The 20,856-nt window shown below is 35.3% G+C and overlaps 1 protein-coding gene across 2 annotated transcripts; it reads right to left on the bottom strand.

Annotated features, from left to right (window-relative positions):
* Positions 1-20,778, bottom strand: LOC138324800 (tyrosine-protein kinase SYK-like). Of its 2 annotated transcripts, none has more exons than XM_069269954.1 (17): positions 20,623-20,778; positions 18,691-18,932; positions 17,303-17,537; positions 16,285-16,445; positions 15,599-15,728; positions 15,492-15,500; positions 15,080-15,173; positions 14,033-14,121; positions 12,786-12,963; positions 10,033-10,152; positions 9,141-9,253; positions 8,861-8,921; positions 7,442-7,523; positions 6,726-6,915; positions 5,752-5,892; positions 5,438-5,550; positions 1-5,015 (listed from the first exon to the last, which is right to left on the bottom strand). In XM_069269954.1, exons 2-17 carry the CDS (start codon positions 18,867-18,869, stop codon positions 4,934-4,936), a joined length of 1,977 nt encoding a protein of 658 aa, XP_069126055.1. In that variant the 5' UTR covers positions 18,870-18,932; positions 20,623-20,778; the 3' UTR covers positions 1-4,933. The 2 variants fall into 2 exon arrangements, with proteins under 2 accessions (XP_069126055.1, XP_069126053.1); XM_069269952.1 differs by having other exon boundaries at positions 12,786-12,966.
* Positions 20,779-20,856: the final 78 nt, after the last annotated feature.

Genomic DNA, 20,856 nt, shown 5'->3' on the forward strand with positions numbered 1-20,856 from the left:
TTTATTTTTTTTTTTACTCTCAACACTGAATGATTTAGTAACAATGGAAAGCATCCATTTCCTGTCTGAAGGTATTATTTATAACTATGGTGTAGGTATATATACATATACCAGAGACACAGTAAGCTGTGTATAATACGATAAATCATAAACACATATGATATACACATGTCTAACATAATTAAATGTGATGTACATGCATATGAGTCGCACACCATTAATTATACATGTGTCGCACACGATTAATTGTGATGTACATGTGTTGTACACGATTAAATGTGATGTACATGTGTCGCACACTATTAATTGTACATGTACCACTTTGTCTATCACAAAAGCAGACACATAATTGCACGATGTGCAGTTAGCATTGTTGTTTAAATGATTAATTTTTTTTTGTTTCTGATTAATTAAAATTATGTACACATTCCATATTAATATGTTGCATCTACCTGCTCCCTTCCTAGAAAATAATTAATATATAAAAATGACATTGGACTGACATGGATCTCCTAGTATGTACAGGTACATGTTTATAATTACATAAATATAAATTTATACAGATACATTGTATCAAGATTAAGGTGTAAATCAAGAAAATTGGTATTATATGATTGTATTAATGCATTAACATACATGTATGTTTTGACTTTTAAAAAAAATTCTTTGGAAAAAGTTATTAGTAAAAGCAAGATAAAGGGCAAAAAATTATTGTACTGTATTTGACCCTATAAGTGCCCCATACCTATAAAACCCTTTTTAAGGCCTCAATTTCACTGACCTCAAGTCTTCAACACAGACTTGAAAATATGAAAACGTTTCTTTGTTTGATTTCATTTTTCAAATTGATTTATGACTTACTTTAGGCAATAAATTTACGAAAGGTGAGTAAAAAGGTTTCATAAAGCGCCCTCTTATCCTCCTCAATTTTTAAGTGCCCAGGGTGCTAATTAAGTAAAATACAGTAGAAAACAATTAACCTGTGGGTGCTAATTAAGTCAAATACAGTAGAAGACAATTAACTTGTAAATTACTGTATGTCTCCTCAAAAATCACTCTCCTTCAATATTTCAGAGGTTGAAAATTTGTGATCACTTATCTCTTCAAGGCATACAAATTAGGAGGGGGAGTAATATAAACACTATAATATATCACAATAAAGAAAGAATTTCTCTGTGTCTCTGAAATTAACTTTTAACTTTATTTGATTATTATGCATTAATTCTGAGTATATCTGAATAAACATCAACTCTAAAAAAGAATATGGAAAGTAAGCAAATAATGTACCATATGGTATCCTTTTTCTATGATACCAGAAAAAAACTGAATAACGTTTAAATCATAGGCCTGTCATAACTTAGAAAATTCACAAGATGGTCAAGCAAGTTTAATACTGAAGAGAAGGGACTGAGGTCAACTCCATTTACGCTCTTCTAAAAAATAAAACAAGAGGCCCAGAGGGCCTGTATCGCTCACCTGGTTTTTTGTTAGTAATTATCACAAGACTCTGACAATTAGAAAAATAAGCAAAATTGACTCCCAAAGTTTAATTTTGAATCACAACCATACAATGATGCTATTGATACCATACAAATATGCTATCCAATACATAGGTTCAGAGACAAAGTAATTTATATGAAAATAGTAGCCTAATTGACCTTTTGACCTCGCATCTATTGCCGTCTAAGGCCCCGGGGGGTCAGCCCTATCATTTGTACAATTTCAAATCCCAACCCTATAAGGATGCTACCATTGCACTATAAGTGCTCTTCCATTCTTAGTTGCAGAGAAGAAGTCGTTTATATGGAAATAGCTAAATTGACCCCTTTTGACCCCACCCTTCAGGCCCCCGGGGGGTCAGCCCCATCATTTGCAAAATTTTGAATCCAAACCCTATAAGGATGTAACCATTGCATTATGAGCGTAATCCCATGTTAAGTTGCAGAGAAAAAGTCATATATATATGGAAATTGACCACTTTTGACCCCGCCCCTCAGGCCCCCGGGGGGTCAGCCCTATCATTTGCACAATTTTGAATCCCCACACTATAAGGATACTACCATTGTATTATGGGTGCTATACCGTGCTTAGTTTCAGAGAAGAAGTCGTTTAAATGGAAATAGCCAAATTGGCCACTTTCGACCCCGCCCCTCAGGCCCCCTGGGGGTCAGCCCCATCATTTGCACAATTTTGAATCCCCACCCTATAAAGATGCCACCATTGCATTATGGGTGCTATACCATGCTTAGTTTCAGAGAAGAAGTCGTTTATATGGAAATAGCCAAATTGGCCCCTTTTGACCCCGCCCCTCAGGCCCCCCGGGGGTCAGCCCCATCATTTGTACAATTTTGAATCCCCAACCTATAAAGATACTACCATTGCATTATGAGTGCTATCTCATGCTTAGTTTCAGAGAAGAAGTCGTTTATATGGAAATAGCCAAATTGACCCCATTTGACCCCGCCCCTCAGGCCCCCGGGGGGTCAGCCCCATCATTTGTACAATTTTGAATCCCCACCCTATAAGGATGCTACCATTGCATTATGGGTGCTATCCCATGCTTGGTTTCAGAGAAGAAGTTGTTTATATGGAAATAGCCAAATTGACCCCTTTTGACCCCGCCCCTCAGGCCCCCGGGGGGTCAGCCACATCATTTGTACAATTTTTAATCCCCACCCTATAACGATACTACCATTGCATTATGAGTGCTATCTCATGCTTAGTTTCAGAGAAGAAGTCGTTTATATGGAAATAGCCAAATTGACCCCATTTGACCCCGCCCCTCAGGCCCCCGGGGGGTCAGCCCCATCATTTGTACAATTTTGAATCCCCACCCTATAAGGATGCTACCATTGCATTATGGATGCTATCCCATGCTTGGTTTCAGAGAAGAAGTCGTTTATATGGAAATAGCCAAATTGACCCCTTTTGGCCCCGCCCCTCAGGCCCCCGGGGGGTCAGCCCCATCATTTGTACAATTTTGAATCCCCACCCTATAAGGATGCTACCATTGCATTATGGATGCTATCCCATGCTTGGTTTCAGAGAAGAAGTCGTTTATATGGAAATAGCCAAATTGACCCCTTTTGGCCCCGCCCCTCAGGCCCCTGGGGGGTCAGCCCCATCATTTGTACAATTTTGAATCCCCACCCTATAAGGATGCTACCATTGCATTATGGGTGCTATCCCATGCTTGGTTTCAGAGAAGAAGTCGTTTATATGGAAATAGCCAAATTGACCCCTTTTGGCCCCGCCCCTCAGGCCCCTGGGGGGTCAGCCCCATCATTTGTACAATTTTCAGTTAGTAGCCCATAAGGATGCTACCAGTCAAATTTTGTTGAAATCCGACCAGCGGTTATGGAGAAGAAGTCGATTGTTGACGGACGGACGGACGGACGGACGACGGACGACGGACGACGGACGACGGACGACGGACGCCGGACGCCACGGTATGGCATAAGCTCACCTTGGTCCTTCGGACCAGGTGAGCTAAAAAAAAAAATTTCCTTGAAGATCCTCCAGCATATTGATGGAAGAAATTCAAATAGCAGCTAGAAGAGCCTATACAAATAGAGTGATGGGAACTTATATTCTAGAAGTAGAAGAGCAGAAATGGAGTTAGGCTCCACAGATAAGAATCAGGGGGTATAACTCCTGTCATATGTCATCACAATTTTTGAGGATCTTAAAGATGCTCCACCGACGACAGAGCATAAATGATATTAATCACATGAACAATAATTGGTTTTTAATCGTGTATATATATGTCTAATTAACACAAAAAAATATTATAAAATAATTTATTTTGCCTTTGACACATGCGCAATCAATACTTAATTCCATATAGGATATAGTATCACGGTATTTTTTCGGGATGCAATTTTTTGTAACTTTAACTTGAAGTGAAATTAGAAGCTCAAACTTTTCAATGGTGGTAATGGTGTAAAGTAAGTAACTTTTGTAACTGAAGAAAAATACTAAATCGTCTGTTTGTGTTTTTGATCGTGCAAACATATCATTTGTCAGCGGTGGAGCATCTTTAAGGTAAGTGTTTTGATAAGCTGTTATTAAAGTAAAAAGAAAATAAACCACATATCTCTAGATTATTAAATGTAAATAGCTATATATCCCTATGATTGGTTCTTGTGATACATGCTATATGTACATATATACTTGCATACATATTCATGACGCATACACGCACATACACACACAACTGAAACATAAAACACATTTTATACATAACAGCTATTAACTTTACATAATAACAATACCTTATAAGTCACATAACATTTTATACTACACTTTTCAGGTGTGTAAATGAATTATGGATGAATCAGCATAAATTGGTCAACCAACAGTTATCATGAATCCTCAGTGGTATACTTAAAGTCTACTTTCTTGTTTCCTGAGTGACTTCAATCTAATTAAATCAAATCCTCTATGTCACTTCAAGTAAGTCTAGACAGACTTTAGACCAGCTAAGTAAATATCACCTTTCTTCCTATATACACAGTTTAACCTCTTTCTTAGTGACCACCTCTGTATAAAGACCACCTCCTTAATACGACCACCACAGTACTTAGTTCCTTGGGTGGTCTTTATAGACAGGTTCGGCTTTATATCTGGACCTTGAGTAGAGATTTCCTGCCAAAGCTCTGTGTTGGGATTTCTCCACATTTAATATTACCTATAGATATACACATAAGTTTTTGTCTGTCAAATAGAAAATACTTCCTCACATATGGATCCCGGTCGAATCTTCTCACCTGCTATGAGAAAAATGAAAAAAAATCCTGTCCTTTATTCAAGTGTTTAAGAATATCTTATAAGATAACATTTAAGGAGAAGGTGTATAATACCATTGTTTGATATATCTTCTTTACAGAAAAACCTGGCCTCAAAGTCAACTGGTCCCGCCAGTATTAACTCTTCAGTATCCGTCTCCCTGTAGGCTTTTGTACTGGTATTCCATCTTCACTGCTAATTCAGAAAACATTGGTCGTTGTTTTTTACTGAAATGAAAAGCATACAAAGACTCATTGATGTACTTTGTTTAATAAGTATTGCATATTCCTAAAATTCAGTCTTACCATATGACATAGTTACCTCCCTTTGGGGTAAGTATCCATTGTGACATCTTCATTTTGAGAGAATAACTCGCATCGTTTTCTCTAAAAATTTGATGTTATCCTCATAAACACATGACATCACCATACCTACCCACATCTTAATTCCATTGGATCCTGACCACTCTAACCTTTAAAATTTACCAAATTTTGGATTATATGTTCTTCACTTGACACTTTTTAGTCAAGATGCAGTTTCATTTTAAACAAAATTGTTCAGTAATTGTTATTTCAAATGGAATGACAGAATTAAAATTCTAAAACATGCTCAGCATGAAATTTGTGAACAAGGGAGATATAACTCTTACTCGAACTGCCAGCACTCCAACATGATTTGGTAAACGTCCTCTTGACATCTCTCGGGTTTGTCCAGTCTGTTACCGTTTTCTACGAACTCTAGAATCTGTTGGCCTTTCATTCTCTACAAATATATTAGAAATTTATAATCGAAATTGAAACAATATGTAACAGTAGCACATGTATTTATACACATCAATACTACACTATCATTCACCACATACAATATTTACATGTTACAATTTTTTTTTTTCAGGATCGTCAGACCCCAAAAGTAACTGATATTGGGCCTTTAAGTTTGAGGACAGTTTCAGTAGATACAGACCCGGTACGGTTTTTCGCCATATGACGTGGCTTCCCATAATGTAACTCCATAGCTCCACACGTCAGATTTGGTATCAAACTTCCAGTAGTACACACATTCTGGAGCATACCACTTCAGCGGCCATCGTCCTGCTTCACTGGCCTGCACAGACAGACATAATAATATTCACCATACAAAATATAAACGTTAGCAGAATAATACTGTCAACAACTTTCTTATCCAGATACATGTACTTAATTTCCATTTCAAAACAATTTCGCGGAAATTAACATTGCAGAGTTTAAAAAAGTGACTGGTAATTCCTGTCAGTATCATAATTTAGATGTTTTATCGAAATAATCTTTTGCGAATTTACTTGGATCACGAAATCTGTGAAAGACGGTTAGTTCACAGAACTTTGAACTGTGTATGCTATGACACTTTTGCATCTGATAGAACTTATCATTTCAATTAGTGCAGTAGTTTAGGATGAGTAGCCTGGAGAAAAATTTCTACAGACAGACAGGGAGATTAGCGCCGTTTTCGTTTATTTGCAACAATCTGTTCGATCGTTTATTAAAGTCACTTTTCTAGTATAAATCCTAACAAATCTAGTTTCTGATACAGGCCTGTGAGGGCTTTGTCAAGACTTTACTGAAAACAATATTCATAAATGAACAACTAGGCCCAACAAGTCAAACCGTATAAATTGCCTATTGAGACATGACTAACACTAAGCTCATGAGGGTATGAAAATTAACAGCACCATTATTTCTACATATCGTAAAACATATTCTGTCTTTGCATATTGCAGACTTAGCTCCCTTGGGGGTAGGTATCCATTATGACGTCATTAGTTTGTGAGAGAAACTCATCATTTTCTCCTAAAAGTATGATGTTATGTTCACAAATACATGACATCATCATCAATACCTACCCACAAGTGTAGATAACTCCGTAATATGCAAATACAGAATATAACTAAAAACACATACCTCATAGTAATTTCCTTCCCGGCCCAATGCCTTTGACATTCCAAAGTCGCTGATCTTGGCCGTGTGGGGGTTGCTTAGTAACACATTTCTGGCGGCAAGATCACGATGAACAAAATTCTTCCCCGATAAAAAGCTCATACCTTCTGCGACCTGCCACATCAGTTCACACACATTCCACTGGGGTGTGTCCCTATAAGGAAGCATTAGACAATCCACGTTATGAAAATAAACACTTAAAGATGCCCTATTGCCAATAGAGCATAAATGATCCCCAACATTTGATCAATAACTGGCGTATAATCGTGATTATGTGTGTCTAACTAACACAAAAATGCATATAAAATTCATTTTGCTTTTGGTGCATGTTCCTTGTACAATCAATACTTAATTCCATATTTTCAATATTTTTATCTTTGAAATAAGAAGCTCAAACTTTTCAATGGTGGTAATGGTATAAAGTAAGTAACTTTTGTAACTGAAGAAAAATACTAATTTTGTCTGATGCTGTTTTTAATAGAGAAAAAATATTGTTCGTGAGTGATTGGAGCATCTTTAATATATCTGTTAAAATTTTTCAGGAAGAGATACTTACTGTTGTATAAATGATAAGCATATACCTTTTGGGACTCTACAAAATTATCAAATTCGTTTTACACTAAAATTTAAAAAAAATTAAATCTTTGCGGAGATGTGTTGCACCTATAATCACTACTTACTTGTGATTTTTAAGGTAGCTGTTAAGAGGACCGCAGGGGAGTAACTCAAGGACAAGCATTATACTCTCCGCACTACATACACCTATAGGGGAATGAAAACACTCACTATACACCTGTTCACATCAAAATAAGTCTACTGTATGTGTACTTCAAGTAGAGCTTCAAATGTTCTTAGGGTTATTGACTTATAATTAACCCAATCTTATATCTGTGGAAGTACTACATCTCTACATTTGATATGTACATGTATATACAGAATTACATCTTGGATATGTTTTAGCATTGTACATAAATTAGCACACAGACGTGAGCGTGAAAGGTGCTAAAATTAGAATACCGCTAAAATAAGAACACATACAATATCATGAAATGGATTTCTGACCTTATGGATATGAAGTACTAAATTACAGTGAAACTCGGTTAATACGAACTCGAAGGGACGAATATCAAACTTCTAGTTAACCAATTAATGCAAGTGTTCGAATTAATGCAGTTCTCAAGTCTTCTGACAATCACTTTACTTAGTATATCTACTGATTCTGTGTCTTAAACCGATGTAAGCAAGGAAGATGTCAAAATTATCAATGGTGAGTGCAAAATTATAACAATAAAACTAAAATATATCCAAAAATATTGCTCATCAAAATATTGATTCATCAACATCAGTCACAGCAAATTTTTCACGTATATATAAACAAAGATAAAGAGGGAATTCGTCCAGGGACCGGCAAAGTACTTCATATAAAGTTTGGTTGTCGAATCATCCAAGTTCATATCAACCAAGTTCTACTGTATACCAAAGTACTAAAAATATAAAACCAGGAATGATGTTTAGTCAAACCTGCCTATAAAGACCTACAAAAGGACAGAAAAAAAGTGGTCGCTATAGCCAAGTGGTCTTTATACACAGATCCAATGTGTGACAATTGACTATTGGGATCCAAAGAAGGAGGTCCTATTGCACAGGAGGTCTTTATGCAGAGGTCATCAGTAAGGTAGGTTTGACCGTAAATACATTATTTAAAGAATAACTTGAATAGATTTTTTTATGTTATGGAGATATAACACAAAAATCTGAGTGTATTCTAAATAAACTGCGAAGCGGTTTATGATGAGAGTACACTCAGATTTTTGTGTTATATCTCCATAACATAAAAAATCTATTCAAATTAATCCTTATAATTCAATTAACAGAAGATGATCTCTTCAATATTAAAAATTTAATCTGGGGACATTTTTGTCTATGAAATCACTACGCCGTCATCTCAGCCATTCAGAAGCAGCGTTACAAACGAATACAAATTGCGACGCCATTTTTTCCTTTATAGGCTGATAAAGTAAATTTTTAAGCCAATTAAAATTTTCGTAACAAGCAAAATTGAATTATTAACATTTACCAAATTTCAACCCATTACTTACCTATCATTCTGACAATGTACGGATTTACAAGCTGACTCATAAATTCTGCTTCTTTCTTCATCTGTAAAATTTGTATACAAACTTAATATGTTGTAGTTACTACACTGTACATCCAATGCTAATCTGTCCAAAAATGTGAGTATCAAATCATATGAATTCAATGTTCTTCGGTACATTTTTGAAATATTTCATCATTAATTTCAGTTTCGTCTCTAGCACAAGCATTACCATTGGTTGATATCATATTTTTACTTTTTTTTAAGTATTAAGATTCACCAACCTCCTCCTGTCCAGATATATCTTCATTCTTTAACGTTTTCACTGCCACAGGGATCTTCTTACCACCGCGTAATTTACACATTCCTTTCTTTACCGACCCAAACTGTCCAGAGCCTACATCAGATAAAACATGAGTGTTATTTCACAGTTGCAACAAGGGAGATAATCGTAATACTTGTCTAAAAATATGTAATATTTTAAGCATGATTTTGTTGATCATATATCATACATCAAGATATCTGTATGTATTAAAGATTATTTTATGTTTATCCACAATATCTCTAACCAATGAAATTCTTAGCACCCATAAATAAGATTCATACTGATCATTTCTGTCTTTGCATATTACAGATTTAGCTCCCTTGCTTGTAGGTATCGATTGTAACATCATTATTTTGCAAACGCAATTCACATCGTTTTCTCTGAAAACTATGACATAACACTCGAAAATACATGACGTCAAAATCAATACCTTCCTGCAAAGGCAGATAACTCTGTAACATGCAAAGACAGAATAATTGACATATGAAAAAAATAAAGAAATAAAACTTTGGTTGTTGGTTTAATGTAAGTCCTACATGGGACTAAATTATCTGTATTATTCTCAATATATGTTGAAATCATAGACAAGTAACGGACGGACATTCTTATCCATAGATGCTTCAAAAGATATTGAGATGAATGCTTAAATATTGTTAAGTATAACAAAATTGAAATCAAACACACATGGGGTGAAAAGAGTTAGCATCCACTGAAGTATAACTAAAGAGTAAATTATTTCCAACACACTTTAACTCTCTCACCCCTATGTAACTTTAGTAGACTCTACCATCAATTGATCTGGATGAGTCCATTATGGCCTACAGTGGTGAAAGGGTTAACCTACACCTTACCTAAATCTCCTTCCAAGATGATTTGGTCTCGAGACAAATTGAAAGTCTCTTTGTTCCGAGGCACCGTGTCATAGATTTTATCATCAACTGGTTCCATGTTAAATTTACTTCTGTCATGATCTGCACATAAAGTTGAAAAGTTGTAAGTTGAAATGACACAGGTACTGATCTAGATCTAGATTGCTGTAATGCTAAGGCAAGGGAGATAATTTTAACATGACCAATGTCTGAACCTATGTTGTAATCTTCCCATTGAAATGACATTAGCACGGGATATCATCTTGAGACATCATTCCATCACCAATAGAAACAATAGTCCTGCACAAATGTTATCAGGTATCACATGGTGCGTCCCATTCACAAATAACTAGTTATTAATATCAATTGAAAAACAAGAAAATGAACGGATGTTAACAGAGATTCAATTTCATTATAATTTCAAGTACAACATAACCAAGTCAAACTCTAAGTTAAACTGTAACAAGTTGTAAGCAGGTAACAAGAGGCCCATGGGCCTTAACGGTCATCTGACTCATGGCACAAAATAACAAAGTCACAGTATAAAGTATTGGTTAATGATTAATATAAACAATACAAGGAACTCCTTAGTAGAATATTAAGTTTCTGAAATAGGTAAATGTCATTTGTTGAATAAACTTGGTAGCCCTTCATCCAAATATGGTCGAAACCCATTCAAGGATTAATATAAGGAGGAGTCAGATTTTAAAGCCAAATTTCAGCTAAGCTCCCATTTTGGACCTCCACCGTACTATCCCCATGGCTCTTAACTCGGTCCTTTATAAAATATGATTGTCCTCACCTAAAGTTCCCCCTTCTGAATCAATTAAAACCCCCTATAGACCAATTTTCATTAAGATCGGAGACTGAACCCGAAAACAGGAAGTGGGCCAGCGGCAATCTTGGAATACCAAAATCTTGACGAAAATGTTTGGATGTTGTTCGGCATCAATTAAAACCCCTATAGACCAATTTTCATTGAGATAGGAGACCGAAACCTGAAAACAGGACGTGGGCCAGCTAAAAGTAAGAAAATTGGCCCTTTTGGGGCCCCACCCCTCAGCCCCTAGGGGTCGGACCAAACTCATTTATATAAAATATGATTGTCCTTCCCAAATGATGTTTCACACCAAATATGGATGAAATTCATCCAAGGATGCAGGAGAATTAGGATTTTAAAGCTAAATTTAAGAAAATTTCCCCATTTGGGGCCCCACCACTTAGCCTCTAAGGGTCATACCAGGCTCATTTATATAAAATATGATTGTCCTTCCCAAATGATGTTTCACACCAAATATGGATGAAATTCATCCAAGGATGAAGGAGGAGTAGGATTTTAAAGCTAAAATTAAGAAAATTTGCGCTTTTGGGGCCCCAATTTTCAGCCCCTAGGGGTCGGATCAGGCTCATTTATATAAAATATGATTGTCCTTCCCCAACGATGTTTCACACCTAATATGGATGAAATTCATCCAAGATGAAGGAGGAATAGGATTTTAAAGCTAAAATTAAGAAAATTTGCCCTTTTGGGACCCCACCCCTCAGCCCCTAGGGGTCGGACCAGGCTCATTTATATAAAATATGATTGTCTTTCCCAAATGATGTTTCATACAAAATATGGATGAAATCCATCCAAGGATGAAGGAAAAGTAGGATTTTAAAGCTAAAATAAGAAAATTTATCCTTTTGTCGCCACAACCCTCAGCCCCTAGGGGTCGGACCTATCTCATTTATATAAAAAATGATTTCCCTTCCCCAATGATGTTTCATACTAAATATGGATGAAATCCATCCAAGGATGAAGGAGGAGTAGGATTTAAAGCTAAAATAAGAAAATTTGCCCTTTTAGGGCCCCACCCCTCAGCCCCTAGGGGTCGGACCAGGCTCATTTATATAAAATATGATTACCCTTCCCCAATAATGTTTCACACCAAATATGGATGAAATCCATCCAAGGATGAAGGAGGAGTAGGATTTTAAAGCTTAAATTAAGAAAATTTGCCCATTTGGGGCCCCATCTCTCAGCCCCTAAGGGTCGGACCAGGCTCATTTATATAAAATATGATTGTCCTTCCCCAATAATGTTTCAAACCAAATATGGATGAAATCCATCCAATGATGAAGGAGGAGTAGGCTTTTAAAGCAAAAATATTAAAAATTTGCCCACGATAACACGATAACACGATAAAATCCTCACTATATGGATGAAATCCATCCAAGGATGAAGGAGGAGTAGGCTTTTGTATAAATAGTCTTATGCACGACGCACGGCGCACGACGCACAGCGCACGGCGCACGACGACGGACAAAACACGATGACAATAGGTCAACCTGACCTTCGGTCAGATGACCTAAAAAGCCCATGGGAATGTTAACCAAGATATGGATTATTGGACCATCCATTAGTCATAGTTCTAAAAAGCCCGAAAAGTTTTTGGCAATAGTCATTGTTAGTAGACTCTAAAAAAGAATTATTTGAAAAGAAGAATAGATATTATTGAAAAATCACAAATTACACGATAAAATCCTCACTAGGAAGTTGTCAGGATTGGTCGGTTAATTAGACTTAAAATCCTTTAACAGCAAGGGTCAATTAAGGATGACCTGTGTTGGGAGGCTGTGGTATATTTGTGTTGTGTCAGAAGTAGGACTTTTGCTCTTTTTATAGTGCTATCACACTGAAGCATACCACCACAAACATCAAACAGCACACACTCGGTAATTCTATAACTTACCTTCTGTATCGGGAGGCTCCCACTCTCCTCTTTCTAGAACTTTTCTCGGCGGTAGACTTGGTCTATCTGGTGACGGTAAGGAAGACCCTCGTGCAGCTCCGTTTTGGCTGCTGTGTTCATTAGGAGCTAGGGGTAGAGGTCGCTTCATACTAGGGATCCGTGACGTCGCAGCCTTTGGCTGCTGTGGTCATAAACAGAGAATCTTACATGAGTGACTATAAAATTATGAAACAAGTTATTTATACAAGCCTTTAGGTGAGTGGAATATCCTATTATCTAACCAACTTAATAAATTACATCTTATGTAGCCATAAGTATAAGATTCTATTTATCACATAACTAGTATTTATGGAAATATGGCCCAGTTGTTCAAAGCATGATTAGCTTAATCACATGATTAGTGAAATTTTCTTTTCTCATTTTCTGCAAAATTTGTGATAATATCTTTATTAAACTCAGCAAGTAAGTAGAGAATAGAGCCCTTAAGATTCTTGTAGAATTTTGTAAAATTTGTAATACCAAAAATTATATTATCTTGATTTGAAAATTATCGTTAAACTGTCATTAGCCTAATCAACTTTTGAACAACTTGGCCCATGGACACCACTTTCAAATTTGTTTCTATATCTTAATAATGAAATCAGTCTTTGATTTGATGTTTCCATCTACCAAGACAATCATATGGCGTCATATTAGGATTATGACATCATTATTACCTGTGACGCCACAATAGTGTTGTTACACATGTGTCTTAAGATATTTATGACATGGCCGTATGACATGGTTGAGACGACCAGTTAAATGATGAATCATTTATCATATCAGCAAGTGTATGAAGGTTTATGTAATAATCAAATACTTAAAGATGCTCCACCGCTGACAAATGGTATTTTTTCACTATCAAAAAAAACAGTAGCAGACGATTTAGTATTTTTCTTCAGTGTCACTATATCCTATATGGAATGAAGTACTGATTGTGCATGCACCAAAGGCGAAATGAATTATTTTATATTATTTTTTGTGTTAATTAGACATATATATACACGATTATAAAACACCAATTATTGTTCAAATGACGATTATCATTTATGCTCTGTCGGCGGTGGAGCATCTTTAAATTATATACAACACAATCTTCTAAATCAAATAGCTTAGTTGTTATTTCTGCAGGTATTGAAGCTTATACTTCAAATCTGATTTTTTAGAAGAGTATCTATTATGACTAAAAATATTAAAATAAGACTTACGATAGGAGAGCGTGGATTGTCATCTCTCATGTTTTGACCCTGTTGATGACTTATGTAGCTGACATTATTGCTACAACTCTCCAAATATTCTAAAAGAAAAAAAAAATATTGATATGAAATTGGAACAAAATATAAATCAATGGCAATTAACACTCATCAATACACCCATTCTGGGGAAAAAAGAACTCTTCTAGGAAGGAGATAGAAAACACTGATTTGGTCATGTGACTGCGAAAAATTTAGGGCACAGTTTTCCGTCATTGCGATGATACCTTAGCTATATGCAGAGAATACCAATGTACGAGTAAAGGCCATTGTCGGTAATACTTGCCCAATAACGAAACTAAGATAAACTGTTATGTTTTATGTTTCTGATCATTTGTTATTGATTTTTGGAAAAAAGGTTCCAAGGTAAGTTATGAAATTAGTGAGAGAGACATCAGATATCATTGATATCTTACTGTTAGATGACAGCTCTTTTTGATGCTGTATCTTACATGTCATTTCCATGTGAAGTGTCTAAATTCATTTTTCATGCATATTTAGATTATATTTGATACAATATGTTTTGACAATTAATGTTAAGTGTTCTGTCATAATATGTAATTTTCCATCCATGTACAATCATTACATATGCTGCCATTTAGTTTCAAATGTGCCAAAAATAGATCGAGTCATGTGGTGATGAAAGTCACATGACTACTCTGACTGAACGTTGTATTCTGGAAACGGCATATTACAGACCTTTATTGAAGTCAATATGGTGTTATAACACCCAGGCAGAATAAATAATGTGTTTTCAAGATGGTGTCTGTGGTGGCCATCTTGAATTTTGGATTGACCCCAAAAATAAAACACTTTGTCGGGACCATGTCGGGATCATTTCAGGCAAGTTTCAGCCAAATCGCAGTGGTTGAACTTTAGAAGAAGTTCAAAATGTGAAAAGTTTACCAACGGCTTGCAACCACATTATGTTACAATTGATACCTACCCACAAGGGCAGATAACTCTGTAATATGCACATACAGAGTATACGTATACACTTACTTGATAATTTCTTTGCATCATATCCTGGAGCAACACAAGGAGAAGTCAACTTACAGAGCAGACCATCTGATTTATTGTGATAGTGGTCTATCATCTGAAAGATTCAAAATCAATTTAGTTTTCTCCATTTATAATTTAGTACAATTTAAAAAATAAGAAAATGAGAAAAACTGAACTGGTGTATTTTATTGTTAACAATAATTCTAAAGATCAAATATTCAACCAAAAGCCCTTTATCTCTGGGTGATAAGTAAATGGAGATGTTTTATTCTCATTTTTAAGTAAAGTAGAGAGCTTGAAAACAAATAACAGTTAATATCAGAGTTAAATCATTATCTATAGAGCAGAATTGGGTCTCTTCAGTAAGCTTATCAAATAAGTAAATAGATGTTTACAGAGTTATGGCCCTTACCATGAGCAGACAGTCAAACTAGGTATCCTCATTTAGATATTTACGGAGTTATAGCCCTTACCATGAGCAGACAGATGTTTACAGAGTTATGGCCCTTACCATGAGCAACAGTCAAACTTGGGTCCCTCCGGAATGCCTAGCTTATTATCGGTCTGTTTCTGTATGATGTAGTGCCGTGGTTCATTCATGTACATAAGTGTTAGGGCGAAAGACTTCTTGTCATCACGCAAACGTACTCTGCAAAACAAATCCATGGTATTACGGAATGAAAGTCATCAAATTCAAATTATATTTCTTTTTTAGTAACGGGCTTAATAACAGACTTTAAATTGAGGAGTGAACTCTATAAATGGGATTCCCATGATCACTTTGAAATTTCTTTTTCTTGTATTTTTTTTTTTTTTTTTTTTTTCTTTTCTGTACATCTAGACCCCTCCCTACCCTGGGCAATCATAATGATAATTGAGTGGTTGATAATAATATGAGGTGGTTGACATTCCACTAATAGCCTTCCACCTGTGAGTAGTAGTTGTCAAGTGGTTGAAATGTCTGACATTGTATCATTATATAGCTAGCTCTCCAGCTCTGGCTTATCAGCTTAGGCACTGGCCGTAAGTCGGTGATTTTACTCTGAGTACTCTTCCTTCCCGATCGAAACCTAAAACATCTTTAAATTTACCCTGGCTATAGCTGAATAGGACATCAAACTCAATAAAACCAAAACTTATACAATACAAAATATACATACAAATGTATAGATATTATGGTATATATATTTGCATTAATAACTTACAGAAACTTCCCATTCTGTTTATCTGGGTCACGGGTTAAACGTTTCAGAGCTTCGTCCCGTGAAATCTTATTGTGGAACCAGGGCTGTTTTAAGTGTAAATCGTGCGCTACTTTTAATATCAGATGCTGTCGTTGGGCTCCGAAAATGGATTCTGGTTTTATCTGAAAAAAATTGAAAGTGCATACATGTATTCATGATGGATTTGTTTTATTTTTTAAAAGAACATGTTGCATAGATTTTATTAGGTACAGTCATACCAGTAACCTGTCTCAGCGACCAAATGGTCAATTTCAACAGAATTTGACCTGTGTATAACAACCGCTTGGCTTTAAAGACTAATCAAATTTTTCTCTACCTAGAGGATGTGACAAGGAAATCACATACCGAGGGGTAATTTATGAACCAGGGGGTTGTGATTTTGTTGTCACTCCCTCATTGTTTGGAAATGATTCTTTTTCTCCAATATACAAAAGAAAAAGGTAAGATAATAGCCTTTAAAAATAAGCATTTTCATTGCGAAATGAACATGTTCTGTCAATTGCCTGTCAATATTGTTGACGTCATTGACAATGCATTCCATGGTTACACTTCAGAACGTCATGACGTCACTTAATTGTTTTACCAGAGCTGTCATATCCTAGATTTCTATTTACCGTATTTGACCCAATAAGTGCCCAGGGTGCTTGAAAAATTTGAAACAAATAAGGGGATGCTTTTAGAACAAATGTTTGACCAGACTTTCATGAAATTATTGAAAAAAGTAAGCCATTAATCATTTGGCAAAAGAAATTAATGAAGAAGGCTATACACAACAACTTTCATGAAAATTGGACTAAAAAGGGTTAAGGGTGCTTATAGGGATTTTGGCACATATTGGGTCGAATATGGTAGTAAGTACATTAAAAGCCTTTAACAAATTTTTTATATATAAATCTATTTCTTCTGGCTAAGTAGAATTTTTGCTATCTCCTGGGAATTCCTTGATAAGAACTAAATTATAAATAGAAATTTTCTTTACTTTTTCTTTCTCTGCCATTGTGAGTAGGGCATTCTCAAGGTCGACATAGGTCATCCCACGGAAGGCAATAGGGGACTGTCCGGGGAGTCGGTTACAGGGGTCGGTAGGGATAGTGATGAAGCCATCAATCTCTGAGCGGTGATGTTGGATCAATTCTACTGGACCGATGCATTTACGGCCTTGACCTATACGGTACTGGCCATCATGCTGCTTCTCTATAGCGTAATGGTGGATGCTGGAAAAAGGATTGGTCAATGCATGCAGTTTGTTAACAGGAATAGGCTAATATACAACATTCATATATTGTGCCTCCATGGATATCTTATTTTATATATTTTATATAATATTTTATTTTTATTTTATATCTTATTTATATCTTATTTATATTTTGGAATTTTCCACCGCCGACAAAGCATAAACAATATACACTGTATGTCATTTGGACAATAATTGATGTTTAATTCTGTATATATTTTATAATTACATAAAAATACATATAAAAACATTTGTTTTACTTTTGTTGTCCGTACAATCAGCACCCATGCTGGGCTCACGCTACCCATTCGCATTTTTGTTATTAACGAATCGATCTGGCTAATTGCTAAAATAGATTCATCCTAATTTGCGAAAAATGCTTAAGTTTTTCTTCACACACCCTATATCCAATCACGCGGACACGAGCTTCAAACATTGTTTTTATCAGTCGCATTACTTCCATAGCAAGTCTAAATCAGTAACTGTACCATATATATTTTAATGTTGAAGGGATGTAAAGTTACAATACACATAATGGAGTATGGTTTAATGAATGATCGGGAACTTTTGTATGTGTGTACTTTTCAATTGATGCATAAAATAATTATTTGATGCTTCTTAGTAATTTAATGTTTTTCATTATGAAATGCTGTGAATGCACAATTTGCTAAATGATATTCTTATTTGCTAAAGAGAAAAAAATCACTTTCGTAACTTTTGCTAAGCAAACTGGAAAGTTAGTGTGAGCCCAGTCATGATCATTCCTATAGGACATAAGTGCTAAACTTAAATGAGATGACAAATATAGTGTATAAAATGACTACCAACTGATTCAAGGAATTTTTTTTGGCCACTGTCGCAGAAAAAAGGCTCTCAAACTTATATTTCTTAAAATGTTTGTCACTCGATATTTTAATTGACTATACATTCAATGGGCTAGTTAGATAATTATCAATCTCATTTAATAATCTAGATTAATTAATAAACTAATTATCTAGCCTTATAAATAAAAACATCAATAATTTCTATAATTGCTTATCATCATTTTACATGCTCGATTGACTGGTTTCCAATAGGTACATGTGTATTTTAAAAGATTTTTTTTTTTTTTTTTATATTTCTGGAAAGCTTACTTCCTATTGTGACAAATACTGATGGCGAAGTTCCCGAGGACTCCTATGCTCTCCCGGAGGAGGTAGAGTCCCTCCGTTAATCCATGGCCTTTCAGAATGTCCTCGGCTTCCTCTCGTGTGATGCGGCCGTAGAAGTATTTCACTGTGGACGGAAGGATAGGAGGCTGCCAATTAGCCATTTTGTCTTCAGTCCAGTTCACTTACTGTACATACGGAACGTTTCCTTATTCATTGTTATATATCTGTGTAAATGAAGAAGAAAGGAAAACGAAAAAATACTAATCATAAATTTTCAAGATTAGAAATGTTGCTTTGCAAACTTTTTTCTTTTGTTTATAATCTGACATCACTACCAATAAACTCTGATTTATTTAAATTATACTGAGTAATCAATATCTTTATCCAATTTCACAATATAGCCAAACATGTCTAAACTTGTCTATATGGACACCAAAATTGTCCCTTATATACAGGTGTCCTTTATACAGAGGTCAATTATGCAGTTTCGCCCTAAATCCCATTCATCCTCAGTTGTTTTGCCCTAATTCCGAATTTCAAGACAAAACATATGTGTTTATTTCTAATATATTTCAGGTGGTTTCAATTCAAAAATTAAATATCCTATATATAGCTATTTCAAATAAGAAATGATCTTCTACATAGCAAAATCTGGAATAACACATGGAAGAGCTTATATTTTAAACATACGGAATTATTGATTTATTTCCTTTTTTCAAATGTTATTAACATACTTTCATGACAATGTTATATTTTACTCGAGTATAAATGTAGCAGGATTAATTCGACTGAGACAGTCATAGGTGACCAGCTCAGTGGTAGAGTATTCGGCTAGTGTTCGGAGGTCACATGTTCGAACCCTCTATATTTTTTCCTCCCCTAGCTGTTACATAAAAAATATTTAGTACTTGTGTACACTAGCTTTGATGAAGTAGCTAGCTCTATATGACTGCAGACACTGTGTTTTTCTTAAGTGATTTTTGATTGCAACATAGGTGTTAAATAAGTGGAGTTAATGATATGTTTACAAATTTTGATAATCCTTGGACAATATAATATAATTTGTTTACTTTTTTGTAGGTTAATCAAAAGCAACTAATGCCCTTAAAATTCCTACAGTAGTGTAACAGGGCAAGGGTAGTGTGCCACTAGCAGGGCTCCAAACCACGGCCCCGGACTTACTGGTCCGATGCTCTACCCACTGAGCTAAAGGGGGGTTCCCCCTAGTGCGAAGCTAGAAGGCGACCATATTACTATTTACAATTAAAATCTGTTACACCAGTTTAAAAATTTTAGGTCGAATTTCCATCTACAGTGATAATTTAAACTGTGTTAAATCAGGTACAATGTACTGTAATGTTCCTACATGGTTGTTTAATATTAAAATCTTAATAGAAAAGGGTATAAATCTAGCAAAAATTAAGAACAGGAAGAAAAATATACATCACATATATATATCCATTACTCAACACATCGAGACATATTTGAAACATTATGTCATGTCGATAGTCTGCAAAATAGCATTCAATAAGAAAACAGCTGACCAGGCGACTCTCATGTTTTGGGAGTCATTATCCAAATGATGCCGATCTAAATCCATTATTTTTTGCATCATTTGAGCTCAACTGCTCAATACAGCTGATACATATATTGGAAATATAAGCCTACATTTAGACGACTGATCAGAAACGTTATCGTGTATATCAGAAAACCACACGGTTTTCGTTACATATTAATACTTCATGGTTGGTTATATATCATAACACAAAATTGTGGCAACGCAACTATTCGTGAAACTTCCTTGTCATCTCTTTATCATTTATCAACTTTTAATACATTACATTTGGATATATATTTCCGGATTTTTTTTCTTTTCTCAGTGATAAATTTCCCAACTGTAGAAAAATTACATACCTCTGAGTTAAAAGTTTTGCATGTGTAATCACTTTATCGATCTGGCTAGCTGACAGTATCCATAGACGTGCATGAAATAAATAATTTGAAGATTATCAACAACACCAGCTAAATCTGTGAACAAGGAAGTAGTCTTCTAGAAAATACTACAAGTAAAAAAGGGTGGGCTATAAGTTCCGGAATGTACCTGTAAATATGATTAGAAATGCCATTTAAAATCTAACGTAAATAACG

The sequence above is a fragment of the Argopecten irradians genome, chromosome 6, assembly GCF_041381155.1.
Source record: "Argopecten irradians isolate NY chromosome 6, Ai_NY, whole genome shotgun sequence".
In the NCBI taxonomy this organism is placed as follows: Eukaryota; Metazoa; Mollusca; class Bivalvia; order Pectinida; family Pectinidae; genus Argopecten; species Argopecten irradians.

Excerpts from the sequence above, each read along its gene's own strand:
- LOC138324800 (XM_069269952.1), bottom strand. The coding sequence starts at position 18,869 with ATGGCTAATTGGCAGCCTCCTATCCTTCCGTCCACAGTGAAATACTTC. Across the intron at positions 7,524-8,860 it reads GTACATTGTCAGAATGATAG|GTGTATGTAGTGCGGAGAGT; the intron begins GTAAGTAATGGG and ends ATTCCCCTATAG. Across the intron at positions 5,893-6,725 it reads GGGAAGGAAATTACTATGAG|GCCAGTGAAGCAGGACGATG; the intron begins GTATGTGTTTTT and ends CTGTCTGTGCAG.